The 27,057-nt window shown below is 36.8% G+C and overlaps 2 protein-coding genes and 1 long non-coding RNA gene across 6 annotated transcripts in view; 1 reads left to right on the forward strand and 2 right to left on the reverse strand.

The window, feature by feature from the left end:
- Positions 1-27,057, forward strand: part of LOC112862376 (uncharacterized) — a 155,882-nt gene that overhangs the window by 7,753 nt on the left and 121,072 nt on the right. The window lies entirely within an intron of this gene.
- On the reverse strand, positions 563-14,726 carry MTRF1L (mitochondrial translation release factor 1 like). Of its 3 annotated transcripts, none has more exons than XM_025925668.2 (7): positions 14,423-14,725; positions 8,894-8,973; positions 6,414-6,597; positions 5,762-5,925; positions 3,944-4,061; positions 2,460-2,596; positions 563-1,004 (listed from the first exon to the last, which is right to left on the reverse strand). In XM_025925668.2, exons 1-7 carry the CDS (start codon positions 14,679-14,681, stop codon positions 807-809), a joined length of 1,140 nt encoding a protein of 379 aa, XP_025781453.1. In that variant the 5' UTR covers positions 14,682-14,725; the 3' UTR covers positions 563-806. The 3 variants fall into 3 exon arrangements, 2 of the variants coding, with proteins under 2 accessions (XP_025781453.1, XP_086564297.1); XR_015251663.1 differs by lacking the exon at positions 563-1,004 and adding an exon at positions 3,686-3,805 and having other exon boundaries at positions 2,495-2,596; positions 14,423-14,726; XM_086708171.1 differs by lacking the exons at positions 563-1,004; positions 2,460-2,596 and adding an exon at positions 2,687-3,805 and having other exon boundaries at positions 14,423-14,726.
- Positions 19,253-27,057, reverse strand: part of RGS17 (regulator of G protein signaling 17) — a 95,982-nt gene continuing 88,177 nt past the window's right edge. For both annotated transcript variants that reach the window (XM_025925670.2, XM_025925669.2), the window contains exon 5: positions 19,253-23,529. In XM_025925670.2, coding sequence (XP_025781455.1) covers positions 23,341-23,529 — 189 coding nt within the window. In that variant the 3' untranslated portion in view covers positions 19,253-23,340. The remainder of the gene's footprint in view (positions 23,530-27,057) is intronic.

The raw sequence follows: 27,057 nt of genomic DNA on the forward strand, positions 1-27,057 counted from the left end.
TTTGGACTTGCCACCTGCCGTAATCACATGAGCCAGTTCCTCCTAATAAATCTCCCACATCCTACTGGTTCGGTTTCTCTGGAGAACCCTGACTAATGCAGACACAAACTGGTACTTAACCGTCCAACAAGTTTCTCTGACACCTTGGTGGGAGACTGCTTGTTTATCATTCCAGAGGGTTTGAGGTCCTGTTTGCAAGGCCTGATCCACCACCACCTGCAGACCAGCTCTGGCTCAGGGCAGCCCAGGGAACCTTTCTGTCATCAAGTAGGCCAAAGCCATGCTCTCTCCAGTAGTCCTGACTCTACCCTGGGGGAAGGGAAGCTCCTTTGAAGGGTGTTCTTTCCTTGGGGACTCTCTCTCATTCACAGTGCATGAGTTCTCGCTTATCCCCTTATAGCTTATCCTATTACCAGTTAAAAATTCTTTGTACCCAAATTATCCCTGTTCAAATTAATGGTCTGGTTTCTGTCTCTTGACTGGACTTTGACTAATACAATATTTATTGTATTTCTTTTATGTTTCATCATTTGCTAAACATTTTACAGTAAAGAAAACAAAATACTGTTTTTGCTTTGTTTGTATACTTCACATAAGAGTCCAAAATATATAAGCAGAGTCATGATTGTATTGTACATTTTTTTACTAATATATTGAGAGATTTATATAAATTATGTCTTTAAAATACACACATTACTTCCAAATGTATTAACTCATGTTTTTTAAGAGAATACTAGTATTTACACACAATGTAATCTGCTGTGGTAGAATATTTATAAGCTATAAGTCTTTAATAATAAATTAATTTATGTTTTGGAAATAATTTCTACTAAAGATTCATAATCAGCATAGTCCTTCAATGACCGTACAAGTTCATCCAGTAGATATTCCCCTTGCATGAAAGTTTCAAGATCATGAAGTGACTTATTTATTCTGTGATCTGTGACCCGGTTCTGTGGAAAATTATATGTTCTTATTTTCTCTGACCTTCCTTTGGTTCCAACCTATACAGATATATATGAAGACATAAGATACAGTTAGATTCAAAGCAACTAAACCTACAAATTTAAGTTACCTGGAGATTAAGCTCTTTGTTTATAATCTGAAACACAATATAAGAACCAAGTTTCAAACATTTTGAATCCTCAAATAACATGGGACGTAATAGAAAAAGAAGAGTACTGGCTTTATTTTTTTTTTTTTTTAATTTTTTTTTCAACGTTTTTATTTATTTTTGGGACAGAGAGAGACAGAGCATGAACGGGGGAGGGGCAGAGAGAGAGGGAGACACAGAATCGGAAACAGGCTCCAGGCTCTGAGCCATCAGCCCAGAGCCTGACGCGGGACTCGAACTCACGGACCGCGAGATGGTGACCTGGCTGAAGTCGGACGCTTAACCGACTGCGCCACCCAGGCGCCCCGAGTACTGGCTTTAAAGTGAGACAGATTTATAGCATTTGATCTTCTCTCTGCCATTTCAATGCTCTACAACTTCAGACATTTATTTAAACTTTAAACTTTAGTTTCCCCATCCATAAAATACAAATAATACCTACAACACAGTGATGACATAAACATACAGCCTAGCACAGAGTTAGCATTCAAATGGTAGCCATATATATCTGTGAATTAATCTGGTCATTTTCAATGAGGACAGTGATGAATTCCCAGAAAAAGGAATTAATAAAGGGCAAGGTGGTTGTAAAATTAAATGCCAAACAGGAAGAAAATAAATTCAGTTTGCTTTCCAACTCCCATAATTTTCAAAGGATTCAAAATGGGGATTCCATATATCCTCTTTTAGTAACTTTGGTTAAAAATCTGAGAAAAACAGGGGCGCCTGGGTAGGTGGCTCAGTCATTTAAGTGTCTGACTTCGGCTCAGGTCATGATCTTGCAGTTCGTGAGTTCGAGTCCCAGGTCACGCTCTGTGCTGACAGCTCAGGGCCTAGAGCCTGCTTCAGATTCTGTGTTTTCCTCTCTCTTCGCCCCTCCCCCACTCTCATTCTGTCTCTCTCAAAAATAAATAATAAAACATTAAAAAAAAAATCTGAGGAAACAAAGCCCTTGAATATAGAAACGAGGGCAGAGGTTTAAGATTATTATGAAACACCTATAACCCTCTGTTGAGCTACTTGAATTCTTTCCTTATTTTAACAAATACACTGAAATAATTTCAGCATATATAAAAACTGGGTTATCTTATTTTTATATTTTTATCCTTCAGAGCATTTTTAAAATTATTTTAGAGAGGGAGAGCACATGAGAGTGTGCAAGCGGGGAAGGGGCAAGAGGCAGAGGGAGAGAGAATCCGAAGCAGGCTCCAAGCTCAGTGCAGAGCTCGACACAGGGCTCAATCCCAAAACCCTGGGTTCATGACCTGAGCCTAAATCAAGAGACGCTCAATAGACTGAGCCACCTAGGCACCCCCTTCAGAGCATGTTTTAAATTAAGTTTTACCTGAATCTTTCTAGCACTGTATCTTTTATTTGTTTCTTCTTCTAGATGCATGCTGTACAGTTTTGCACGTAGCTTTTTCATAGCCATCTCTCTATTTTTCAGTTGAGATCTCTCTTGTTGGCATTCAGAAACAACACCTGAATAGTGTCATGAGAATTGAACAGTTTTAATAGGAAAATCTTCTTCATTTATTATCAAGAAATACTTTTTCCTTCTTTTTCTTCTTCCTTTATGAGGAAAAAAAACAACTCTAATAAAGGAAGACTATAAACTAAACAAATAACTTTTACAGAGTTCTCAGAAAACTAAAAATTGAAGCTTGAGCTATAGTGCAAATACATTCATATTGAAGGCACACATACTAAACAAAAATCATTACTCATTTAATAAGGATTGTTTTTCCATACCGTTAACTAGCAACCATCTATTTTTTTAAGTAGCTATTTGTCATCACCAAAACAAAAAAAAGTTAGTCCTAATAGAGATAGGCACAATTAATATTTTTGTGAGGAGTTTCATCTAGTTTTCCTATTCCTGTTTATATAGTATATATTATATAAGACATCATCTTAAAGTTTAACTTGAGGCCTTCCTCAAATTTTAAAAAGGAAAAACCTACCAATCACTCCTGTTCAACACTACTGATCCATGGGAATTCTGCCTATTTGAGATCAGTCACAGTGTATTCTTTCTAGGTATCTGAAGTTTGCTATCCATCTGCTCTTTATCACATGTAAATCATTGCAGTAATAATTGTAAATCACATTTAGTTCCACTTAAGAGTATATTGAAGACTTAAGAAATATTTAGACATAGTTCCCCTGTGTATCTCCAGTAGAACTGCTGGAGGTTTGTGGATGGACTTCATGGAGCAGCAGCCTTGGAAGTTATGGGCAGAACTCTGCATGTGAGCATGTTTCTGAGAAAGCAAGTCCAAGCTTTCATTTTCGCAAGGAAGTCCATGTCCTCCTCTCTTCAAAGAAAGCTAGGAACTAGTGATTTTGAGCATTTTCTGATAAAGAAGAACCCATGATAGTGACTTCATTCTGAGGATTTTTTTTTTTTATTTAAATTTAAAAAATTTTAAATAGGCTCCACACCCAATATGGGGCTTGAACACATGACCCTGCTATCAAGAGTCGCATGCTCTACAGATGGAGCCAGCCAAGCACCCTGGATTTTCTTTTAATAGTGACATTTACCAAGTATGAAGTTGAGGAAGCTACCTGCAAGACTGTCCACACCTTTTCCTCATCGTCACCTGTACGGAAATTCTCTGGGCTTAGGTCCCTCCGTCTTCCTGGCTTTTGCAATTATCCTGCAGAGTTTCATCTAAGGATTCTAATCTAAATAAAGTATTTAATAATAATCTTGAGTAGTATATATTCTGGTAACTGAGGATCTATTACAATGGAAAATCAGTCAAGTTAATCAGAATTTGTTTTCTTTCTTCAAAGTTTTATGTTGAAGAAATAAGGACATACCTGTTGGAAGATGAACTATCCGGACAGCACTGTCCGTGGTATTTACATGCTGTCCTCCAGCTCCACTGGCTCGTTTAGTATCAATTCTCAAATCTTTGGGATTAATTACCAGATTGATCTATACATAAGAGGCAAAGTTGGGATTTAAAAATATCACATGTATGTGAACTGTTCAAGGGCAAGAACTATCCACTTATGTGTATAATTACATGTCATAGAATTATAAGATTGAGAAGTTTTAATTTTAAGGATAGAAAAGTTGGAAGGATACCATTTTTTAAAACATCTCTTTTTTGGAAAAGTAGATCAAAATATAATACAAAACAAAAACAAACTCTCCCTAATCCTCAAAAACTGGACTTCTCTGTTAATTACCCTCTTCCTTAATACATGAACAGAAGAACTTAGCTAATACTAGAAATGTGAATATAGGAATTAAAGTGAGCTTTTGTGGGTTATTTCTGAGTTAAAAAAGACTTTAACACAGGAAAAAAAAAACCACTGCTAGCTTAAGAATTATGGGAAGGCTTATTTTGTTTAATTTTAAATAAAGGGGGACTTAGGACAGGCAGATGGAAACAGCAAAAGGCAAAAAAGCCAAGTCATACATAGCTGGGATCTGACATCAGCATAATGCTCTGTCCTGGAAGTTGCCATTAGAAGCACCAGATTTTAAAAAGCTCTATTTCATGAACTACTACGGACCATTCTGCAACAGGTCCGCACCCTGACAACAGGACTCCTACCATTCACAGGCCCTCTGTGTCTCCCTATGTGCTCCTTGTATGGTTGCTAGAAGCATTAAATATGGACTTCAGTCCATCTTTTCCTGAACTACTTCTGTCTTCAAAATACTTAAACCAAAGCAACTAATATCAGGCTCTTCCTTAACTGTTCTGTGCCTCATCTAGGCTTCATGTATAAATTAGATTAAAGAAAGGAACTTAAAGAGTCAACTAGCACCTTCCTCCAAGTTAAAAGAAACCTCAATTAAACTTTCTTCTCCTCAAATCATTCATACTTCATCCTGAAAAACAAGTCACATATTTCCTATCACTTTCAGCAAAAGGGATGTAATTTATTTATTTTCAAATACCATATAGACTGAGAATTTGCTTGTGAGAATAAAGTATACTCATTATGAGCAATGTTACTCATAGCAATATTAAAGTAACAATATACTTCCATCTTTTTGAAGTTTATTTATTTTGAGAGAGAGCAGGGAGGAGGGGCAGAGAAAAAGGGGAGAGAATCCTGAGCAGCTCTGTGCTGTTAGTGCAGAGCCCGACACTGGGCTCAAACCCATGAACCATGAGATCATGAGCTGAGCTGAAATCCAGAGCTGGATGCTTAATGCTTGACCGACTGAGCCACCGAGGCGCCCAATGTATTTGCATTTTAATGCAACTGGGTTATGAAGTAGCAGTTCTGTTAACCCTTGTTAAAATAGAATTCTTCTATTTACACTCTGGGAAAGTCAGACAAAACAAAAATCATTATGAAGGGTAATCAGTATTAAATCCTATTTAAAGTAGGGTAATACTGTTTCTCCTACTGAGATTGTCTTAAAATAACTAAACTTAGTGGCGGACAAAAATTAATAAATAGTGCAACATTAGATCATTTATATATCTTTAACTGTTACTATCGTAAGATATTTTTTTGGACTGAGATAAGAGATTATTAAACCCTCAAAATACATGATAAAGGCCAAAGATGAGCAAAGGAGTTATTCAGTTCAGTGAAGTGAGTTGTTACTCTGGGGGCAAGGCACTGTGCTGAGCGCAGGATTCCAAGGAGAGGAGACTGATGCCTTACCTCGGTCGGTTGGGGTAAGATTGCCACAGTCATGGTGCTGGTATGGATGCGACCTTGCTTCTCTGTTTTTGGCACTCTTTGTACTCTATGTACACCACCTTCAAATTTCAGATGCTTATAGGCCTCTACACCCCCAATGCTGGCAGATGCATGTCTAAGGCCACCTTGAAAATATTGAGTGAACAATTATTATTGCCATTTATAAACAACTGATCATCACTTCCACCATCTTGAAATATACTTAAAAGAGCTACAAACCAATATAAGCATACAGAATATAAAAGCATTGAAATACTTTAGCAAGTCTAGATATCCAGTGTTTTAACACTTAATACCTTTATTGCTAATAATCACTAAACATAAAGTATTTATGGTATTAATGAATTGATTCAATAACGTGTAAAAGAGCACTTTTAAAAGATCATTAATCATTCAGTGGTGAGTAGTGAATGACTAGTATTTTATAGGGCCACTCAAAACAGGTATATTTACATTCAAAATTATTAAGTGAATGGTAAACATAAAATCAGGTAAGCTTCCTTAACCAATAAATTCTAAAGCTTAGTTATGGTCTCTCCAAACATCATCATATGACACATGTAGATAGATTAAATCTGTTCTTTCCCCCAAATGAATTAAACAGTGTACTTACCTATTTCACTTGGAAAATATTCCAGGGTTTCAAAATGCCATCTTTTAAATGCAGCATATTGCTGATACATATCGAACATCTCTGATGTAAACAACATTGCCTCCTGACCCCCAACTCCTGCAGTTACCTCCAGGATCAAATCATTTTTATCTGTTTCTTCTGAGGGAACCAAAAGTAAGATAATCTGTAAATACAAAAATATCACCCCTCCTATAATTAGGAATTATTTAAAACTTAAAAAAAAAAAAAACAACACTAAATGATTAGATGCAGGATTTAAAAAAATTTTTTTTAATGTTTATTTTTGAGAGAGAGAGAGCATGAGCAGGGGAGGGGCAGACAGAGAGGGAGACGCAGAATCCAAAGCAGGCTCCAGGCTCTGAGCTTTCAGCAGAGCCCGACGCAGGGCTCGAACTCCCGAACCGTGAAGTCATGACCTGAGCCAAAGTCAGATGCTCAACCGACTGAGGCACCCAGGCGCCCCAAGATGCAACAGGATTTAAATAGTGAATTACTTAAAGTTTCTCTAAACAAATATTGCTGATTACTCTTCAACCATCTTGCCAATTAGAACCATATAGTAATGCATAACTTCTAAAAAATATAATGTTACAACTATATTATAAGTGCTATAAGGTCCAGATAAAACTTATGGGTCTAATTTGTTTATTTTTGGTGTTTATGTAAAACTTTATGTCAGTTCTGTTTGGTTAATAATTCAGAGCTTGTTGTAAGTAGAACACTATACTGTGTGCAGGATGCAAAAGAAGATCCTAACTCTTATTGTTTTGAAATCTATAGCCTAGTATGGCAGAAAAGAAAAAAAAAAAAGACTAAAATTGTATGTTTCTATTTTTTTAAGTTTCTTTAATTTGGAAGAGAAATTTGTAATTTTGGAACTGAAAAGGCCCTTAGAGATGATGTGTGATCTGGTCCTTTTGCATGTAAAGGAAAATGAGGCTGTAGAGACTAAATGACTTGCAAAAGAAAAAGGTTAGCTTCTGGCAGAGCAGGCAGAAGAACTCAAATCAAGGTGCCTAGATCAGTCCTCCTTCCCTGACAATATACCTTTCACACTTCAGTATGTACTAATTAAGAGGACGCAGAATAAAAGCTTCTTTCGTTAGGTGAGTTAAATAAGAAAAGCTACCAGCATTTACTGGTCTCTTAGTATGTGACAAGCACTCTGTTAAGCACTTTATATACTTTAATTCTGAAATCAGGCTTGGGAAGATAGTATCTTGCTCTAGTTAAGATGTAAAAACTAAGTTTAAGCTTAATTTAGTTGAATAATCTCATTGCCAAGAACATACAACTAGAAAGTGGAAGAACTAGAATTTGAACCCAGATCTGCCTGAATTGTGAAGTATCATACTTTATGTTGGTTGGGAGCTATAGTTGTTACTACTTTTCCATCTCTCTAGCCTATGCCAGTACATCATGGTCATTCAAATCTTGAGTAACTAGTTGAATTTATGTGTTTGTTAACTACTAGTCAATGAACAGAAACCTTTAATACATATGTCCTTGTATTTCACAAAAATATTAGAAAATGGGAAGAAGGCAAATTATATGAGACTTCACTTCATGGTGGAACTTTCCCTCTGGAATGGGTGGTAAGGACATTAACTTTTGACTAGAGAAGAAATGTAATCTTTAAATGAAGCACCCCCTTTTCCTGGGCTCCTTCCTCACCATAGCATATTCTTTTACTTACATCCTCAGAGATAACTACTATAAATCTTTAAGCTCTGCTTTACAGAATCTGCATAAAAGACTAGGTCTAATTTAAAATAATGATTACATTGGGGCGCCTGGGTGGCTCAGTTGGTTAAGCGTCCGACTTTGCTCAGGTCATGATCTCACTGTTCCCCAGTTTGAGACGGGCTCTGTGCTGACAGCTCGGAGCCTGGAGCCTGCTTCAGATTCTGTGTCTCCCTCTCTCTCTGCCCCTCACCTGCTCACACTCTGTCTCTCAAAATAAATAAACATTAAAATAATGATTACTCTTCATCTAATGCCTATATATTCTCCCATATGTAAAACCAAAGCAGTATAATTCAGTTCTAAAAGCTGAGGGTCGATCCTAGGTCTGGCACTTTCATAGCGCCAAAGATAGGAACAATATTTCTGCTGCCAAGGAGCTCACAATCTACCACCGCTCTGTAACTGTTTCTACTCACCATCTACCCCTCACCTCTTTTAAAAAACCAAAAGAGGGGAAGTAGAATACTGATATTTATCCCACTGCTTTTTGGAAAACTCGTATCAATATGGCAGTCACCTTTCTTTCCATAGCTGTCCGATCCTTTTATTATGATAAAAATTGCACCACCCGGAGTATACTTTTTCCTGCTTTAGAAAAGTTTATAATTCTGAGTACTAACAAGCTAGTTACTTCTTGAGTTGTTTTTATCAACTTACAATAAAATTCATTAGAAGTAATAGCACAAAATCTTTATTCTTTGCAGATACCATACCTGATGCTTCAGCTGAGTTATTTGTTTTTGGCATAAAGTTATTTCATTCTCTGCAAGTTTCCTTAAGTCTTCATTTTCATCTATGGAAATAAGGCAGTAGGTTAAGTTTTTCTTAATTAAGGAATTAAACAGAATTCAAGGTCTTCATTTTATTATTGTAGCCAAAGGGAAAAATATCTTTCTTGTCCTTTTCATAACTGCCATTAATTAAAAGTAGCACTGTATGCATTAGTTTTCATTAGCATGTACCTTAAAAGAAAAAACAACAAACTTTTTTGCTGATGACAGAAGCATCAGAATCTACAGATGGGGCGCCTGGGTGGCTCAGTCGGTTAAGCATCCGACTTCGGCTCAGGTCATGATCTTGCGGTCCGTGAGTTCAAGCCCCGCATCAGGCTCTGTGCTGACAGCTCAGAGCCTGGAGCCTGTTTCAAATTCTGTGTCTCCCTCTCTCTCTGACCCTCCCCTGTTCATGCTCTAACGTTAAATAAACGTTAAAAAAAAAAAAAAAAGAATCTACAGAAAAATATAAAGAACCTATTGAACTATCCTATAATTCTACCCCCATGAAATATTCATGTTAACAAATATGGTTTTAGTTTTCCAACTTAGACTACACAACAACAAATTCACTGAGCTGTCAGACCAGAAGGGGAATTAAAGTTTCCATCAGTTAAACCAAACTGAATTAAAAAATAGAGGAGTGCCTGGGTGGCTCAGTCACTTAAGCATCCGACTTTGGCTCAGGTCATGAGCTCATGGTTCATGAGTTTGAGCCCCATGTCGGGCTCTGTGCTGACAGCTCAGAGCCTGGATGGAGCCTGCTTTGGATTCTGTGTCTCCTTCTCTCTCTTCCCTTCCCCTGCTCATGCTCTATCTCTCTCTTGAAAATAAACATTAAAAAATTGTATAAAAAAATAGAAATTTATTATCTCTTTACCTAATATTTCATTAATATAAAATATCCACCAAACATTTAGATCTTCCCTAATGTTTACAGAAGGTTTATATGAAGTACTCCCCCACCCAACTTGCTTTTACTTTCTTATAGTGTCTGAGTTTTCATTTTTACCTTACAAAATATATTTTCTCATTTCTCTATCCTATGGACAATATGCAACCTATAGAAAGGAGAGAAGGGAAATTTCTTTAGTTATTACAAATAGCTTTCTTTGTTGAAAGATCAGGCTCTTCCAAAGTATCAGTTTGGAGGAAGTGGAGATAATAATATGTAAGACCTGCCCTCAAGGCAGGATTTTAGATAATTTTAGTTTCTTTATATTTTTCTAGGGGAGAAAACTCACACAGAATTACAATCTAAAACACTTTGTGATTAAGTATTAAAATGGTAGCACACTAAAGGACTGTTTTTGCATTTACTTTTGGGATGGGCAGAAAAAGGAAAGAAGCATTAACTCAAGGAGAGAAAATGGCAACAGTAATAATGAGATAAGCAAGTATTCGGAGTGTTGGTGGAAAGGCAGGAAATTATTTGGGCAGGAATTCTGCACAGAAAAATGTGGTGGAATGGCAAATGTGTTGAATTAGACAAAGGAAAAATGAATTCTAGTCCTAGTTCAACTGCTAGGATTCTCTCAGGGCAACATGTCCAACTTCTCTGAATCTCTGTTATCTCAGCAACAGTGAAGGAGCTAGGCTGGATGACCTCTAAGGTGACTTTCAGTTCTGCATCTTCTGTAAGGCTAAGGGGATTAGAAATAAGGTCTTGAAGTAATTTAATTTTAATACTACATTTTATTTAACCCAGTATGTGTAAAACATTATCATTTCAACATGTACCTTAAAATATCAAAAATTATTTTTTATATTAGGTGTTTGAAATCTGTTATCCTTAACAGCATATCTCAATTCACACTAGCTACATTACTGGTGCTTAGTAGCCTTGTGTGGCCACTGGCTACTATTACCAGACAGCATAGCTCTGGAGGGTTTAGACTGGGGTTATTCGTAGGCAGTGGAAATATACTAGTTCTTTCTGATTCACTGTTATTAATCTACATGTTCACTCGGCACCTATCACATGCCTGCCTTCTCCTCTGTCTACCAATATGTTTATGTTTTCCCTGCTGTAAAGGTTCTTGTTCTCTTCAAACCTTCAAGTGAACGCTTGTCACCCCCCCCCCCCCCCCCCCGCTTTTCCGTCCCAAACTCCTGGAGATTCAATGCCAGGTTTACGATTTCTCGTGTTAATTCTCATTTAGTTCTCTAGTTGTCACATTGGATTTCATAATCATATTAATAACATCTTGTTTTTTCGGGGCGCCTGGGTGGCGCAGTCGGTTAAGCGTCCGACTTCAGCCAGGTCACGATCTCACGGTCCGTGAGTTCGAGCCCCGCGTCGGGCTCTGGGCTGATGGCTCAGAGCCTGGAGCCTGTTTCCGATTCTGTGTCTCCCTCTCTCTCTGCCCTTCCCCCGTTCATGCTCTGTCTCTCTCTGTCCCAAAAAATAAATAAACATTGAAAAAAAAAAAAATTTAAAAAATAACATCTTGTTTTTAAGTTTTATTTATTTATTTTGAGAGAGACAAAGACAGCATGAGTTGGGGAGGGGGAGAGAGAGAGAGAAACACAGAATCCGAAGCAGGTTCCAGGCTGTCAGTACAGAGCCTGATGCAGGGCTTGAACTCACAAACCATGAGATCATGACTTGAGCCCAAACCAAGAGTCGGACACTTAACTGACTGAGCCACCCAGGTGCCCCGACATCGTTTTTATTAAAATCACCCATGATAAAATTGCCAAACATAAAAGCTTATTTCAGTGTGAGCTGAAAAGGTGAGCCCTTTCTAAGTCCAGTATCAACAATCCCTTGACATTTTAATTGGTGTTTACAGCTTCATTTATCTTGTTCAGGGTCCCAAAGCTCTGCCTTTTCTTTCTCGATCTTTTATAGCTTTGTCCTGCCTGCTCCTCCAATACTGTGTATTTCTACCTTTGTTAGTGTCTTGTTTCTTTCTCAACCACTTCTTCCTGAGTATTCTCATCTGCTTCTAAGCTTTACTTTGTCAAATATATGCTGAGTTCTCATACGATTATTCAGGCTCAGTTTTTCTCCTCTGCCAGTAGTGTTTTCTCTAGACCATTATCTTTATCTGAATTTCTTCATCTGAATGTCCTTACAGGTACTCCTGGCTTAATATGGCTGCCTGTTTGGCACAAAACATCTTTTTTTCCTAAAATTTATCCAACTTTTATATTTTCATCTTAGTTAACAGTACCATTCATGTTCTGAACCCAGAAGCCTAAGACTTTTCTTAGAATTCTCTCCTTCACTCTTCTCAGGACGTAAGCCACCAAATCCTGACTATTGTTAGAATGTCTTGTGAGTGTGGCCCATGCCTATCACCACCTCTTTCTTGCACGGTTTCAACTACCTTCTCACTGGCCTTTCAGCCACCAGGGTCCCTGGAGAATACTCCAGTTCATTCTCAAACACTGACACCAACATTAATCTTTCAAAAGATGTCATTTCTCGCAGTGCCTGGGTGGCTCTGTCGGTTTAGCATCCCACTTCAGCTTAGGTCATGATCTTATAGTTCGTGAGTTCGAGCCCTACATGGGGCTCTGTGCTGAAAGCTTGGAGCCTGCTCAGATCCTGTGTCCCCCTTTCTCTCTGCCCCTCCCAACTCGTGCTGTCTCTCTCTCTCAAAAATGATTAAAAAAAAAAGTCACTTCTCTGCTTAAAAACGTGCTAACTTCTCACAGTCTGTAGGAACAAATCCAGTTTCTTTGTCATGCAGCGTTCTGAACCGTGTTTCTGGTTTCAAGTTTCTGTGACATTATCAACTCCCATACCTACTCTATGCTCCTGCTACATCATGTCTTCCAATTTGGTACTTTCTTCTTCTTGCTGGCCACCTCTGCCTTCAATCCCCTTCTCGTACTGTTTGGCAACCTCCTGCATTCTCTTTGAAATCCACTTAAGTGCCTTCTTTTGCTTTTTATAACTGCTCTTTATTGCAGAAATTAAAACGAGCACTTGTTCACATATATTTTTACTTCTTCCCTAGACTGCAAGCTCCTAAAAACTAGTTCTGTATTTTCTGGGTAATTAGTAGTGTCTGACATAAAGTAAGAATTCAGGAGTTGCTAAATGATATTTTCTATCATTAAGCTGAGTTGTGTTCTGCCAGTAACAATTTTCTAACATTCTGTTTACTTCTTTACAGCTAGGTTTTTAAAATATTTAACCCGTATATCCATTTGGTTTTTAAGCTTGGCTTAAGCTATGAAATCAATTTTATTTTTCTTGCAAAGTATTTTTCCTAGTATGGTTAAGTAATCCTTTTTTTAACCCCACTCTGGGAAGCCACATTTTCTCTTAAATCACCTGATTTAGACTCTCCTTAAGTCTCAACTAGACTTCAGTCTTCTGTTTTCCAAGCATCTGCAATCCCGTTCCAGGCTGACTTCCAGATTACCAGACAGAAAGCTTTCTAAGCAAGTAAGCCATTTCTGGCATTCACTCCCCAATCTAAAAGCTTCAGCTGGCTCCCTTCTGCCAACAGGATAAAAATCAACCTTTTTAGGTTAGTATTTCATACCTTTACAAAATGTTTCAACCTGCCACTCCCCATAACTTCTCTTCTTTCTTGGTTAACAAAGAGTACCGGGATTAAAAACATGAGATCTGGAGTCAGTCCAATCCAAACTCCATTCCTTAAAAGCTGTTTAGCCTGAGCAGTTATTTTACCTCCATGCCTCATGTTCCTCTTATGTCACATGAGGCTAACAGTACCTACTTCACAGTTTGATATGTGAACTGGGTGATTTAATACATAAAAATAGTTAAGCAAAGCCTGAAGTACGGTAAAATAATAAAGGTTAAACCATTATTAATATCCTCTAAGGGTGGAACTTTATCACTGCACAAGACCTTCCCAACAAGTTCTCCTTGCTTTCCCTAGGTGTTTATTCAGTTATCTGTTCTCACTTTTCAGCTGTAGTATTAATTTTCTCTCCTTGAATACATCTTCTCTAGAGTCAAGCTAGCCAAAGTGTGGTTCATGGGGGGGCTTGCAGAAATGCAGAAACTTAGGACCCATCCAGATTCGAATGCACACTAATCACTTGGGAAACTTGTTAAAAACGCATATTTCTAGGTCTCAGATTCTGAGTCCAAAGTCTAGTTTTAGCATGCACCTCTCTTGACACTATCCCAGTTGGTCCCTTTGAGAAACCCTGCTGTCAAGCACGTAACAGGGATGGTCCCTTATTTGTCCCTGGTAAGCTAAAGATCTTGGGCCGGTAGACAATCGATAAATTTAAATTTTGTAAAAGGGGGCGGAGCATCCTGTCCAGGGAGCACAGGGGCTCAAAAGGGAGAGGATGGAGTCTGAGCGCACACAGTGATGCCTTGACCTCCGACCCAAGCCAAAAAGGGCTGCAACGGAGCAAAGAACTTCTAACTTGGGGAGCTATGGACACCTGACCAGCGGCTTAGTTGACGAGGCAAACTAAGAGTCAAGAGAAGGCTTTGAATCCCGTTCCCCTAGGCCCGGCCCTCACCGTGTAGCAAATGCTCGGTCTCCTGCAGCTCCTGCTCCTTCTCGCTCAGCAGTTTGGCCACCGCCAGCAGCTCAGACCCCCCGAACTGCAACTGGGCTTCACACCTTGTCCGGCGCTCCAGGAAGGTCCGCAAAGGTCCGCCGGGGGCGAACAGCTCCTCCAGCGGCAGGCTGCCGCACTTTAGGTGCCGACGGGCTGGGCTAATAGCCCGGAGCGCCCGAAGACACCGGGCAGCACTAAACAGAAACCGAGACCGCATAGCCAAGTTGCAATCACCGAGGCGGACTAGAACCGGAAGTTTCGGATAGCGAATCTCGCGACACTGCGCGGAGTTTGGAAACCCGGCGAGAACTGATCGTACCTACCCCAGCGCACGCGCCAGTTTTAAAGGGCCTCCCGAAAGCCTGGGTGGGAACTTCCAGGCAAGCGTTTAAATGTCGCCACGCGCGCGCCGGCCGGAAGGGGGCAGAGCGGGGTGCGATGGGAGTGAGTCTGGGAGACCCCTCCAAGAAGCGCGGTCGGAAATGTCTCGGATGTACCAGGGCGTTGTGTTGGACAGGAAGGGGGATGTTGCAGGTTGCCACCCGGTTTTCTGACGTCGAAGATTTATTTTCCAAGCACTGAAATGAGGATTTCGAGTACCGCAGCGGAGGGCAGTGTAGTCCGCTACCGGGGCTGAGAACACAGGCCTTTCGTCTCCAAGAGTGAATTGTAGGATGGGCATCGGTGTGTGTGTGTGTGCTTACTCCTCTTCCTTCGTTTCTGCTTAAGTTTCTCTTTCCGGCGGTGGGTAAAGGCTCGTATTAATGAGGACAGGACTAATGTACTCAAAGGCAACCTGTGAAAGTGATTTCTCAAAATCTGCTTTCCTGTCCTCTATCTGCCATGTAACTTGCTTTCAAACAACTTCCTTCCTCACCCGAGTCTCCTGCCAGTCCGGTCTCACTCCTAGTTATCGCTAGCTACTTTTAAAAGAGATTGAGCGATTCTATGTTCCTATAAACCACAGCGCAGCAAAGCCTTAATAGTCCCACCTTCGGTAGCCCAGCCTCCATCTCCCTCTCTCCAAAAACCTTAAGATAGCGGATTGGTGCCAGGGATACTGAGGTTTATTGGCGTAATGCTCTGCATTTCTCTAAAGATCTTTCTACAACCCACCAGTGGGATGGATATGAGGGAATAAGTATAATCAAGACAGTCCTAGGGATACAAGGGCTGACTCACTGGGAACTCCCACTAACTGGCTTGCTCAGGGTCTACTGTGTTCCCTGTTGAGAGAGCTGAAATACTGAAAATTGCAATTGATTTATAAAAAAAAAAAAAAAGGTAAATACAGGAGCCCTTGACAAGTTTAAGTCATTCTTAAGTCGTCTACTCAACACTACTGAGATGAAGTATAAAATTTTTGTAGAATGCGTTTGCATTGCCTGTATTCATTCCGGAGCTCCACATACAAATATAAAGTGAAATGGAGGGATGAGATGTCTCTCCAAATAATACAGACCAGAAATAGGTTTTGCTACTTAAAAACTCCAACTAATCATCTCAGTTATTCGTTTCACTTGGTGTATTCAAGCCACATTACTTTATAGAAGTGTTCTTTAAGATAGTGGGTTGAAACCCATTTTATTTTAATTCTGATCCGAGTATAGAACAGGACCGATGAGGTCATTTTTTAATCTTTATTAGAAATAATTATTTCCCAAATCTAAACTCAACTTTGAATTTAAAAAAAAAAAAACACAAATGGTGGAAGCCATTTGAACTCAATGTGATAAATCTCTCAGCTGAATTCTCGAAACAAGTCATTTCAAGAATATACTTTATTATTTATAAAAGGTGAAAAAAATGTAATAAGCAATAACCTTATGGAACACTGTAAAGAATCCAGCCCGAAATTATATTCCCTCATAAGCATAAGCAATTTAGGTAATATAAATAAGTGTACCTTTTACTCCTATAGTGTTACACCAATGAGGAAACAGTAACTTGTCTAAGGATACATTGGTGAATTCTTTATTAATTCAAAACATTTTTAAAAAGTGTGATGCATGTGTATTTTACAATAATATCCATAGGTTTCCACAATAATCAAATGAAAACAGCTGTAGTTTGATTTACTTAGAAAACTCAAAAAGAAAAGGTTGAAACTTTTGAATTTTCTTACATTATTGTCATGCTCAAATTCTATTATTACATGTTGAAGATTCTAGCATTTTCAGGAAGTCTATTATTTGTACATAGGTAAAATGATAAAATAAATTCAAAGACGGGGGGAATAAAAACCCAAAACAACTTAAATTGGAGGAAAATAATCTGGATTATCTATTCAATTTATAAGTACCTACAATTATTCTGACATTGCAAAATAACCAAGTATGGTGTCTCAAGCTGCATTCATGCATTCAAAACTTCTTCATGGTCCACTAATATTAGTGAAGTACAAAATGTGGATATAAATTATTAAGTACAATGAACATGGTAGTAAACAATTGCACACATTCGATATGATAAATTTTACAGAACCAAGCACACTGAAATTTTTTTTTATATTTAGCAAACATCCTAAAACCATATACAAGAAACTGTATGACAAATCGGTTAAAGCAAAGGGGAAAAAATCAAGTCTTTTACAATGTTTCAATAATCAGTGTTCATTATTCAACTGAGGGCAATATAGAAAAACACTCAGCAAAATGATTATTAATTTAAATTACCTCTTCTGAAGATTAAACTAAAATCTTTACTACCCAAAGATGTAGAGGATAAGGTGAAGGTAGTTCAAGGGAAAAAAAAATCACTTTCACCTCCATTAAGTGAATGTTCAAGCTAACAGTTTCAGAGTTTCATTTTTCCATTTCACTTTCCAGTTTATTATAATTTCTTCATAGTATTTAATGGAACCTAATAGCAGTGCTGAAAAATCTGCTCAGAATTTTTTTTAAGCTCAGCGTTAACGTCCAGTGAAATTACCTCTAACATAACTTATTAAATAATGTATTGCTCTGTGGCAGTGAAATCTAACAAACACTACCTCAACTGAATGATCAAGGTCAATATGAACAGTGATGAGTCTTGATGATAGTAATATGGCATTTTACTTCTGTGGTCTTGCAAAAACTGGTAACACCTGTCTAATCATGGGAAAAACATCAACAAATTCCAGTTAAGGGACATTTTACAAAGTACTAGACCAGTACTCTTCACTAATGTCAAGGTCAACAACAAAAAATGTTTGAGCTTAGGGGCGCCTGGGTGGCGCAGTCGGTTAAGCGTCCGACTTCAGCCAGGTCACGATCTCGCGGTCCGGGAGTTCGAGCCCCGCGTCAGGCTCTGGGCTGATGGCTCAGAGCCTGGAGCCTGTTTCCGATTCTGTGTCTCCCTCTCTCTCTGCCCCTCCCCCGTTCATGCTCTGTCTCTCTCTGTCCCAAAAATAAATAAACGTTGAAAAAAAAAATTAAAAAAAAAATGTTTGAGCTTAGAGGAATTTAAGGAGACATGATAAGTAAATGGGTATATTGAATGAGATCTTGGAACAGAAAGAAGATATTAGGTAAAAGCTAAGGAAATCTGAATAAGCGTGACTTAATGCATCAATATTTCATGAGGTGTGACAAATGTCTCAATAGATGTGCAGTATATAGAACTTCTCTGTGCTATCTTTGCAACTTTTCAGTGACTCTAAAACTATTCTAAAATAAAAGGTTTAATGAAAAATTTTATGAACACACAACCATTTTTTTAATTTTCATATTTTCATGGTAAAATTAGTTACAAAATCATACTAGAATGCTTTCTATTCCAGTGACAGTATCCATGTTTTCTAATGGCCCATCTCTCATAACTTAGTTTTTAGCTTTACTTCCACATATTTATTTGGCGAATTATTTGATGTTTATATTCTTCCTGTCCTTGGGAATACTGTTTTTTCCCTTTGGAAATAAAATTTTCAAATGATTTATCTTATTTAAGCATTTATTTTAAGCATACAATTTATACACATACACACATCTATATACATATATCTGTGTATGTGTATCATTGAAAGAAACCTACTTCTTGATTGTAGATTCAGTGTGATGTTCATGAACTGAAAACTGAGCGTGAATCATACTATTGAACAAAGCAGGAACAAATTCATATAATCTTCCATCTTAAAATCAGCTTGGTTGCAGTTTTTTCTTTCTTTGTGATTTTTTTTTTTTTAATGTCTACTTATTTTTGAGAGAGAGAGATAGTGCGAGCAAGGGAGGGGCAGAGAGAGGAGACACAGAATCTGAAGCAGGCTCCAGGCTCTGAGCTGTCAGCACACAGCCCGAAGCGGGGCTTAAATTCATGAACCACAAGATCATGACTTGAGCCAAAGTCGGACGCTTAACTGACTGAGCCACCCAGGTGCCCAGGTTGGTTTTTTGTGGTTTTTTTTGGATGAATAATTAAATCAGATTTTAAAGTACGGTTTCAAAAGAATATGGGAAAAGTGCATTATAGTGGCATCTAATTCATAACATTCATGAAGTAGGAATAATTATTGAGCTGGAGAACACTGATAAAATAATAATGTTATATGTAACACTTCATTCTTTCCATGTTTACATTATTTAATTCTCATGCCTACCCTGTAAATAAAGTATTCTGTTTCTCATTTGAAGATGAGGGAACAGGCTCAGAGAGGTTCAATAGAATATTTGCCCAAAGTCATATGACACAGACATGTCACTTAAAATCAAATTTAAAATTAAAGTCTGGCATTTGGGAACAAAAAGATCAATCTGTGCACAATCGTGTGTTGCAAGGATACTATTAAGAATGTTACAGGGAGATGAGAAGTCAAGTTTTTGGTTATCAGTTTTATTGATAAATATTTGCAGTTGTAGCAAGTGAGGAATAACTAAAATTTCTACAGATTAAATACTGTTTTTTCAGAAGAATAAGCATTTTATATTGGTCAGAAATTTAAAAAGAATTGAAAAGAGCATGCAAATATAAATGCTTAATATTATTTTGAAAATTACGGTCATAAGCTGTCAGTATAAATACACAGACAAGAAAATATCTTTACTACCTTTCAAAATAATTTGCCAATGTATCCAGTGCAAAGTTTTTAAAATTAATGTTTGATAGGGTTCTATATAGGCATTTTAAGATCTAAGAAACTGTAGGTGGCTTTTGAAAGAGTTCTTATTTTCCTATTTCTGATTGTATTTAAAATTTATTTCTTGTATATTTATTCCTCAAAGCATCTGATATGTTGTATTTTTTGCAAATATAATTTGTCACAGTTATGATATGACATTTTTTCAATATGTTAAAAGTGTATAGAAACAAATGGGTAAGTTCAAAATTAAGAATTGGGTTTTATTTTAAATCAGCTTAATGGGGTGAAAATGTATTTTTGCCCCTAATATATAAATATTATTTACCTATTTCTATAGTCCTTTTGCAAAACTGAACTATCAGGTGAATATATGATATACATTTCATTCTGTAAGTAAGAACCTAGGCAGCATTAAAGGATACTAATAAACACCCATGCACCATGACCAAATATCAGAACTGGTCATCCTATGTACATATTTTAAGATTAAAAAAAAAAAAAAGAAGACCATATTATGGTCTTGATTTTTGCGCTCCATAACATTGATATCAAAATTGTGTTTTGCTATTGTTCATATGCCAGCGCACCCATTGTGCTTAGAGCTGCCCTCTAACTCTGTCGGGGCATCTTTATTACCTTTGGGTAACATAATAACAATTATCCAGAGTAAAGAAGAAGCATCATCTGGCCATTATTAGTGTGATCTATGTTACAAGATCCATCTCTGAAGAAGTCTGGCTCTCCAATTTAGTTACATGTATTTATATATGATCTATATCCTCTACTTTTCTTTCCATTATAGACACATCTGAATTTAGACACTATAGAAAGAGCATTAAGCTCTTTCTGTGTGCATTAGCAGATTTTAACAGTATACAAAGATGTCCTGACGATCTGAAACACAAAGTGTACTTTCTAAAGTGCTAATTTTTCCCCTGGGAGGAATATATTCACTAGGAAAAATCAAATTCTACCATAACAAATATTGTGCTCTTGGAATGGTAGCATAGACACCAGTTGGGGGATTTTTGTTTATTATAGCTCTGTATTTAAAACAGAAGGAGTTATACCATATTTTAAAAATTGGTAGAGTTGCAAATATACATACTCTTAGATAGAAACTTTGAACGATTTGAAATTAAATGAGAAACCCTCCCCCCTCCATAGGAATTTAGCGCAGAAATGCTCACATAACATGGTTACCAATATCCAATGTGTAAATCTCGTCTAGAATCATTCTCAATGCAACTTCCTAATCAGGTTTCAAAAGGATACACTAACTTCAAAGTCTGTATTCTACAAATGCCCAGGTTAGAGATTAGGACTCTTTAGAAGGGTCCTTATCTTTTACATTTGGTAAAATATTAAAGGTATTGTCAAACAGACAATTCATCTAATAGTCCAAAGTATCTTATAAAGATAACTTATGACTAGCAGGTCACCATCATATATAGTAACAACAAGAATATAAAGTCTACATTTAAAAAGATTGACGCATGCTGTGTATCATAGTATATTACATATTTTCTAGTCATGTGCACCAATTTATTGTGCCTCAAACATAGCAACAAGTATGATATTACAACATATATGTGTATACATCATAGAAGCATAATAAACTCAATTCTAATCAAGAAAAAATTAAATAATTTAGGAACAATAGAGCTTCACAATAGAAGTGATGATTCTTTTAGGTTTTTCTTCACTCTTTTGGAAAAAATAGGACTTTTTGTAAACATCTTCATAGCTATCTTTCTTTAACATATTACTGAAAACTATTCAAATAGTAAATATCTACTGACATTGATAAAGTATGTCTTAACACACTAACACTTTCAGACAAAAACAGGCATTTGTTAAAAGAAATGATTATTATAAATATTTCCTATCTTGTATTTTAACTACATTTTCATAAATAATGTATTTAAAAGTGCTGAATATGATAGGATAGTCAGCAACGCCAGTGTAAACAGAACATTTTGTTTTCTACTCTGCAAACTTTTTTTTTAATCCCATTTTGTCAAACACTGCAACAGTTAAAATATTTGCATAGGGAATAGATAATAGCCCTTTTAACCATATCTCCTGAATTCTATATAAATTAGAAAATCAAATTCACTTAAAAAAACAATTCTTGAAATGTTTTAAGTTTATGGAAAAAGAAACTTACGATGCCAGCTTTTCAAGTAAAATAAAATTTAAAAAGAAAACCCCAAACTTGTTTATTTTAAAAATGTTTAATAAATTAAAAAATGAGAGGTAGTTAAAAAATGGCAAAGAAAACCTATAATTTTAATATCATCCTTAATATAAGGCCCAGTATTCTCAGTGGATATAAATATTTTTAAAACTTTCATGTTAGGTTACTCAATATTATATTTATTAAGTTTAAGATTAAAAAAATAGCCTCCAGGGGATATTAATATTCAAATGTAACACCTTGATATAAATATGACACTGACTTTTTGTGTGTGTGCATGATAGGATACTGTTTTCTTGAATGTCAAAAGTATATGCCAATGTCAGGCAAGTATTTTGTCTTAAAGATTTAGTGGTACTTATAAAAAATAATATGGCAGCTAGAAGATTTGAGCACTGTCCTGCCTTTCAATTATGGATGAGTATTAATAGTTTGGTTTTAACATTTTTAAAATAAGTCATTCTGAAGATACTATGAAAACAGTTAAGGTCTGAAGTAGAGAATTATCTTCTGCGTAACCCTTACAAAACTTTTCTCAGTTAAAAACTTAGCTTTTCATTAGACTTTGCTTTCAAGGAAAATATGCCACAGGACAGATGCTACTCATCAAAATATTTTATGATGCTACATGTAGGCATTCCTTTATTAAATTTTTTTTTATATTCCAAAACTAAGTTATTGAGCTTAGTATTTTTTTTTCTTGCTGAAGTACATACTTTACACAACCATTTTAGAACTGGAGAGCCAGTCTTTAATAAATTAATTACAGTATTGGACATCTGATATATACATAGATTAATTGTGTTCTATTACAATTAAAAACAAGTATCACTCTGATTTGTCATTGAGATAGAATATCTTCAAATTGTTTTGTGCTTTTTTCTCTTTTCTTCTTATTATTTGTTGTTTGTTGGGTTTTTTTAAATTTTGTTTTGTTTTGTTTTGTTTTTTTACATAGCAAACTATTCTGTAAAGAAAATGCCACAGTTTTGGCAGTGAACAACCAGAGGAATCCCCCATCAGGATTTCCCAACAAACATAGATAAATAGCTCTTTTTCCAAGTACAGAAATATCGGCTTCAAAATGAGTGTACTGAACACAGTATAGAGCATGTTTAATACCATTGTTACAACTAAAAAATTGGCTTTTTCTGTCTTAGATTATATTTAAAAATGCAAACCACAGCCAATTTTTTGGCAATTATTTCTATAAGACCATATTGCACAAAAGTCCTTAAACACGGATATAAGTTATGCCATTGGATTAAATATTACAACAGCTACGTGGCAAATGAAGCAGCTCTACTTTGTACATGCAGCCTCGGGGGATACACTAGGAGACTGTTCACAGGACTACAAATACAGTTTGCTTGCAAGTAGAATGAGTGTTGAAGAAAACAAACAATTTGGCAATTCATTGTCTTATGTGGTATTTTCTCCAAACTTAACCATGGATAACCTTGATAAAAATGGAGACAAAGACCATATGGTTGTATTTTCACAGTAGCCTGAGGAATGCTAAACTGTAGTTCTCCAGGAACTCAGCTTCTGGTGTTAGTGAACTACTTTTATTTCCCATCCCAGCCCTCCAAAATGATTTTTTTTTTTTTTTAATGAAAATTAAGATTCAGAAGTAGAACTGGCAGTACTTTCAACAAATGACTTATAAATTTGAGAGTTCAAAAACCTTGGAAAAGAATCTCTGTGCATTAAGGTATATATCTGAAGTTGGGCATCTTCATACATGTGAGGATTAGGATCCAACAGATTTCTATTGATCACCTCTCTAACTCGAGAATCGAGACTGACCTAAAAAGAAATAAGAGCAGATACATTAAATAAAATTTTTTTTCAAAAGATCTCAATTAAGTAAATACAGGTGTGTGACATTTCAGAGAAACTTCAAAGAGTTAAATCTAACTACCTAAAATCTTGAGGTTGCCTTCTCAAAGGCTACATCGCCTCGCATACTTTTCTTCAAAAGTTGAACTAAAACAAACAAACAAAAAACAACTTGTCTTTAAACCAGAAATTTAGTTCACAGATATCTTGGCTTACTTGGATTTATCTTTTCTATGCATTTCACTCGGGGTTTTTTTGACCATTTCTATTCATTGTTGAGGCCCTGGAGAATTCCCTAGCCAGAACAAGGATTTATCTCCTACTATGTGACTGCCGGGGGTAACTCTCTTGATGGGACAAGGTAAAAATCTGGCAGAGAGTAGTTCTCTGGCAAATATTAGCATGTATATCGAGTGCTGATTCCTGATCGTATTACATCCCAACAAGTCCTACTGTGGAAAAGTAAGAAACCCGGAATGTGGAAGGCTGTAGTGGAGCAAAACTACACCAAGTATTCTTCATGTCTTAGTGTACCTGGCAAGGCACAGGGAACTATATAGTCCTTATGTAGAAATACATCTGAAGATCTCTTTACTAAAGATTAAGTAGAACAATTGCTTGAAATAGAGTCTTTAAAAGGAGAAATACAAGTAGGAATTCGGAATACCCATACAAGTAATCAGTACAGCATTGTTTTTGAAGTGTAAATAAATTAAATTCTGCAAATGATAGTTGTTGTGGTTGTTGTTATTTTTCCTCACTATATGCTGATCCTGTCTGTTGAAGCTGGTAGGATGTGCTGGAAAGGGAACTGAGGACAAATAAATGGCAATAAGGGCATGTTTGGGGAATAGAAGTAAACTCTGCTCTGAAATGACATTAGCAAAATCTGAGAGGCAAACCATCACAGACTTGTCCTGATTGGTTTCCTCAGTCCTCATAGTTGTACACGGACTAGAACACTGTGATCCATATTACTTGTCTCGTGACAAGTCTACACAAACCTTTTATAATGATATTTAAATGTTTTGTCCCAAGCATTTTGCAAAAGACTTTTTGGTCAGGCTTCTTTTCCCACCCACTCTTGGGATTAAGCCTGCGGTCTGAGATAGTCCTGGTGACTGAAGTAACTTATATTTCCATCTGGTGTCCTCAGATTCTTGAGCTCTATGGCCCATGTGAAATTGGGTTGATTGATACACCCCAAAAATGGTTGCTATGGGAGGATTTGTCAGGAAATGGTGATCCGGTATAATTTCGGTGGCATTACAGAAAAAAATTAGACATCTCTTGGCTGAACTATATTTATTGTCTTAAAGGAATTCTTAAAAAAAAATGTTCTGGAAATGGATCATTTAGGTTTTATTCTCTGTGTTATTGCCTTCTAAGGTTATCATCAAGTACAGAGTAATAAAAAATAGATTTTTTTTCTAAGCTTTTGTTTAAAAATATTGTTGGTCTTTCTACTCAATAGTAATATGTTGACACTATTTAAACTGATCTTATACTGAAAAGTGGTGTTATGGTAAGGTGAAATCTTAACCAAATACACTCAACTGGTTTTGTAAATGTTTTTGCTCTTCCTTTCAAACTTAAGAACTTTTTGTTTCAATGGAGAGGGAAATATTAGTGATAAAGAAGATTTATTTCTTAAATAACAGCATAATTAAATATAGTTTGATTGCAGCTGGAAACATTAATCTTAAGACAGAGAAATAAAATACCTTGAATTATTAAAGGTCTTAAGTTTTCGTTGCATAGTTTTATTTTTTTGCAAACTGAAAACAGTAGTGAAAGATCATAGAGAAAGTAGTACCATACATTCAACATTTAGTAATCGGTAACAAAAACTCATTTGCTATTTCTATTTAAAAAATAAAATATTTACCTTGATATGTGCTTGTTTGGAAAGGTTGTCAGTCAAAAGAGGTGTAGAGAGGTCAAATAACAAGGATAAACCCCACAGGTATAACAATCTATAGTTTCATCTGGTGGCATCTTTGTGCTTCAGATTGTGGAACATCTATAATACAAGTTAGTGGAGGTGGATCCCAGCATGGGCCCGAGCCATAGTCACCCTAGGATTCAGGCACAACTGGATGGCTCGTGATCCCATCTACTCTGGGGTCCAAAGTCTAAGGGATTGAGGAGTTTCCTGTAAAGAACTCAACCTAAGGGAAGAGAAAGTTGAGTAGCACAAGACGAGAGCTACCCGAAGGCAATGGGAAGCCTTTTGTTACTCAGTCCTCACAGACTCACGTGTAGGTAGGGGAAGGAAGGGTGCAGTGCAGCAGTAATGGAGTTAAAAAGAACTACTCCTGTGGCTGGGGCACAAGACGGCGCCTATGGACTTGGCGACATTCAACCAGCAGTTTTAGCTGAAACACTGGCAGTGTTGAGAGGTGGCAACTGCAGTTACAGAGGTTAGGTAACTTGATGATAGGCCTGGGGGAACTTGGAGGCATTCGCTCGCACTGGGAGCAGGAGACAGGAAGAGGAAAAGCAAGTGGCTGGCAAACAGAAAAATGTCTGCTGGCAACTCCACAAATCAGTTGGGAGGAAAATGCCATGAGAGCTACAGGTTCAACAAGAGTGTGGAGGTAAAGCGGAGAGAGTTAAGACAGAAATCTTGCTACTGTGGTCTGGGAAAACCTGGACCCAACTCAGTGATATATATATACCTGCTTAATCTTGCCAGATTTCCTACCCAGTGGAGGAGAGCATCGAGGCAGGTGAATATTGCCAGAAGATTGCATACTAACTTTTGACCCTGCCTTTCCATTCCAGACATCAAGATGCAATGGAAATTTTGACTCTGTGGAAGTTTTGGGCAGAATCATACTGAAAATGGTGAATTTTCACTGAAGTCTTTTTCCCTTGCAGAGAGCCCGCTTATTTCAATCAGGTTAATTCCTTGAACAGTTTTTTGGATATCATGATTAAGTTTTTTCCTCCATTTTTTGCCCCCATTTTATTTTTAATTTTACCAAAGCTGCTTTATTTAGGATACTTTTCTAAGTAAAATTCTGATTTTTTTCTTTTTACCTTATAAATTCCTATTAAATTTTACCAGTGATAGCTTCTGCTACTGGAAATGTTCTTTTTAATTTTAACTAAATTTGGTTTTCTCATATCAAATTTTATAAAGAATATCTGTTTTCCCATCAGTTTTAATAAATTAATACCATGTGTACTTTTAGTCATATTATTTTGTGTTGACTGTTTCTACTGAAAATGGTTATAAGTTGCAAATAAGACTACTGGAATTTTGTTCTTGGAACAAAGATCATTGGTAGGATACAGTGTAAAAACCATATTCCTGGTAGGGCCCAAATGATAGGGAAGTTATCTTGCTTTTCTGGGGGAAAATTCAGGCATATGGTAATGGTTACTGTTTCTCATTCTGTCTCAAATTCTCTAGCTGGTTTATAGAAATCTACAGTAGTGTCATGAAGAAAATACTAAGCAATGGTACTACTAGTCAGCATATTACAG

Source organism: Puma concolor, chromosome B2, assembly GCF_028749965.1.
Source record: "Puma concolor isolate L17-30 chromosome B2, mPumCon1.1.hap2, whole genome shotgun sequence".
NCBI classification, from domain to species: Eukaryota; Metazoa; Chordata; class Mammalia; order Carnivora; family Felidae; genus Puma; species Puma concolor.

Bases quoted from the DNA above. Each gene is read 5' to 3' on its own strand.
- MTRF1L (XM_025925668.2), bottom strand. From the start codon at position 14,681: ATGCGGTCTCGGTTTCTGTTTAGTGCTGCCCGGTGTCTTCGGGCGCTC. The intron at 6,598-8,893 runs GTATGGTATCTG...TTGTATTTACAG, and splicing joins TAACTCAGCTGAAGCATCAG to ATTATCTTACTTTTGGTTCC. The intron at 4,062-5,761 runs GTAAGGCATCAG...TCTTATGTATAG, and splicing joins TCTTACCCCAACCGACCGAG to ATCAATCTGGTAATTAATCC.